Raw genomic sequence first — 2794 nt, forward strand, 5'->3', positions numbered from 1 at the left:
ATGTAAATACTCATTCTCGCATAAGCTCGTGAAAAAAATGGAGCAGAGCAGACACATTAAAGAGTCATGACCTAAATCCTTGACGTACCCCGCATTAAAATGCATGTAAAACAGACATGCCCGATAGACCGAACCCTTTTCCCACCCCTACCTAAAAATATAGTCTTGAGATTCTAAACATAAGACTATATATTTCTACTTCATTGGCTATGTCAAAAAATTACTTTTTTACATGTCAAAATCATAAATATCATAGCTTATTAGAGATAAAATCACCATTATTATTCACACCACAATTCAAATTTATCTTTTAATTATTGTTAGTCTATTTAAATGAATGTAAGACTACTTATTCAAATAAATAAGATATTTAAATAGACTAATAATCCATATTATATTTTTAAGAAGATAAAACCTTTAAAAATAAATTATTTTTTAAAAATGTAGAGATAAAAAAAATCTGAAACTATCTATTAATTTAATATCATAGTTTTTTAGAAAAAAATTTGAATAATTTTTTAAAGTTAAAAATGATTTTTTAATTCTTACATTATAACACCCTTTAACCATTGAAGTTTTTCATCAGATTTTGCAAAATCCTATTTCCACTCGTAACTGCGATTTTCGTTTTGTTGCATAGAGAAAAAAAATTCTCAGCTCACAAAATCAAGGTATATTCTACTCCTCTTCTCTTCTCCACTAAGATTTCGATTTATCGATCAACGGATCAACTTTGATTTCTAACTGTTTTTCAGACTTTGATAATTAGGGTTTTTTCTTCTCTTTTAATCGATCATTGATCATTGGATCTGTTTTCTTTGATTCTGATCTGAATTTCTCGTGTCTTCGCCAATTTGTTTCAATTAATCATCCATGGATTTTTCCTTCTATTTCAATTCTCAGATCGAATCTCCAAAGAGAAAGAGAATTGGAGAAAATGGACGCCATTGATTCTGTCTTCGATCCACTCAGAGAATTCGCCAAGGACAGCGTCAGGCTCGTCAAGCGCTGCCACAAACCCGATCGCAAAGGTTAATCTCTAAATCTCTTTTTATTCCTCTGATCTCCGTTTTTTGATTACTTGATTTGGATATCTGTGCTATGGATCTTGATTCTTATCATGCATTTTGTATTGTAGAATTCTCGAAGGTTGCGGTGCGAACTGCTATAGGTTTTGTTGTGATGGGATTCGTTGGCTTTTTCGTCAAGCTTATTTTCATTCCTATTAACAACATCATCGTCGGATCTGGTTAGGTAAAGTTATATTCCTTCACTATACTAATGGATTTACTTGGGAGAGATTTTTGTATGATTAACAATAGAAAAGATAGTTTGCATGTGTGCGTACATTGCATGGTTTTAGTTTGCTCTTAGTTATGATTAGTTGGTGACTTTCTCTTCATTGGTTTTGGTTTATAATGTTGGTTTTGCTTGTTCTAATGGTATTGCTTTTGATGTTGAGTTTTTCTGTAAAATCACGATGATAAGTCAACGATAGAAATGCATTCTTGTTTTAAATCTACTTCTGCTTTTTCTAAATAAACATATTTGCGATAATAAGATGTTATCAGTCATCAATTGACAACTGCCGAGATGTAATCAGTTGATCACTGATTCACTATATCTTGTAAATATTAAGATGCAGTTACTGCATTGATACATGTACAAGAGATTATGTATAATAATTTTCTTAGTGACCTATCTTTTTGCTACCTATGCCTCAGAAGCTTGTGTAATCACTGGCTATTTCTGTAATGTATAATGTTGTTTATCTTTATTGTCTATTTTAGATGTTGATTGTTTAGTATCTTCAAAGTTCTTTTGAATCGATTGTTCTTTACATTGAGTTGATACTTAAATTATTTGATTGCTGAGATTGAATGCTGAGAGAAATTGTATCACATGACAAAGGATTTGAAATGTGTGAAATGCACGGTATCGACACCTCTGAAAAAAGGCGTGTCTGTCTCAGTGTCGGACACCAACACCGACCATTGTGATTTCGTTCAATTTATTCATTTTTTCAAATTATTATTGGGATCGACGTATCAATGTCATGTCTGTGTCTGGGTCCGTGCTTCGTGAAATGAATGATGTAAGTAACTCTTGGTTGTTTCTGCAGGATAAGGGAAACTCAGGTATTCAAGCTGTGAAGCATAAGGAGGCAGATAGGGTTCTCTTTTTAGTAAAACATTCAGTGCATTTCATCTTAGTTTTGTATTGGTTTTTCTATAGGTCTTTGTTCTAAAACATTACAGTTTAACATGTAAAATTACATTTTTCCATGTGTTAATTTTGACCCATTGTTCAAGGAGGAAAAAGTTTAGATAAGGAGTTGTTTTTGGCTTTGATTATTTTCTCATAATTTATTTTTTAATTATTTTGAATATCTTGCAAATCCTTTCCAACACTGATTCAAAAGACTGGATTCTTGGTGCTCACATATTTACTGCCATTGCTGAATCAAAATTGGATCAGCTGATCACATTATTTATAGTATTAAGTTTGGATTCTAAATGGCAAATGAATTGCTTGGATTCATTATGTGTGTGCTGCAAACTATAAATTGATATCTCTATTTTTTAATGGGTCAAAACCAAAGGAAGATTTAATTTAAATTGGAATTGGAGACTAGGAGGTTAAAATTTCCAAGCAGTGATTGATGGCTTCATCATTTGGTCTCAACTCTTCAAAGTCAAGTTTCAATTCTCACCTGACAACTCTAAATAAATTTGTAACAACATACTTATAATAGTTTCAATTTCAGTTTACAACTTTGCATATTAAGCAATAT

General features: G+C 31.5%; 1 protein-coding gene across 1 annotated transcript; it reads left to right on the forward strand.

Moving 5' to 3' along the window:
* The first annotated feature begins 506 nt into the window (after positions 1–506).
* On the forward strand, positions 507–2331 carry LOC127138596 (protein transport protein Sec61 subunit gamma). Its single transcript, XM_051065079.1, has 4 exons — positions 507–671; positions 904–1031; positions 1139–1254; positions 2123–2331. Exons 2-3 carry the CDS (start codon positions 938–940, stop codon positions 1252–1254), a joined length of 210 nt encoding a protein of 69 aa, XP_050921036.1. The 5' UTR covers positions 507–671; positions 904–937; the 3' UTR covers positions 2123–2331.
* Positions 2332–2794: the final 463 nt, after the last annotated feature.

Source organism: Lathyrus oleraceus, chromosome 4 (genome assembly GCF_024323335.1).
Source record: "Lathyrus oleraceus cultivar Zhongwan6 chromosome 4, CAAS_Psat_ZW6_1.0, whole genome shotgun sequence".
In the NCBI taxonomy this organism is placed as follows: domain Eukaryota; kingdom Viridiplantae; phylum Streptophyta; class Magnoliopsida; order Fabales; family Fabaceae; genus Lathyrus; species Lathyrus oleraceus.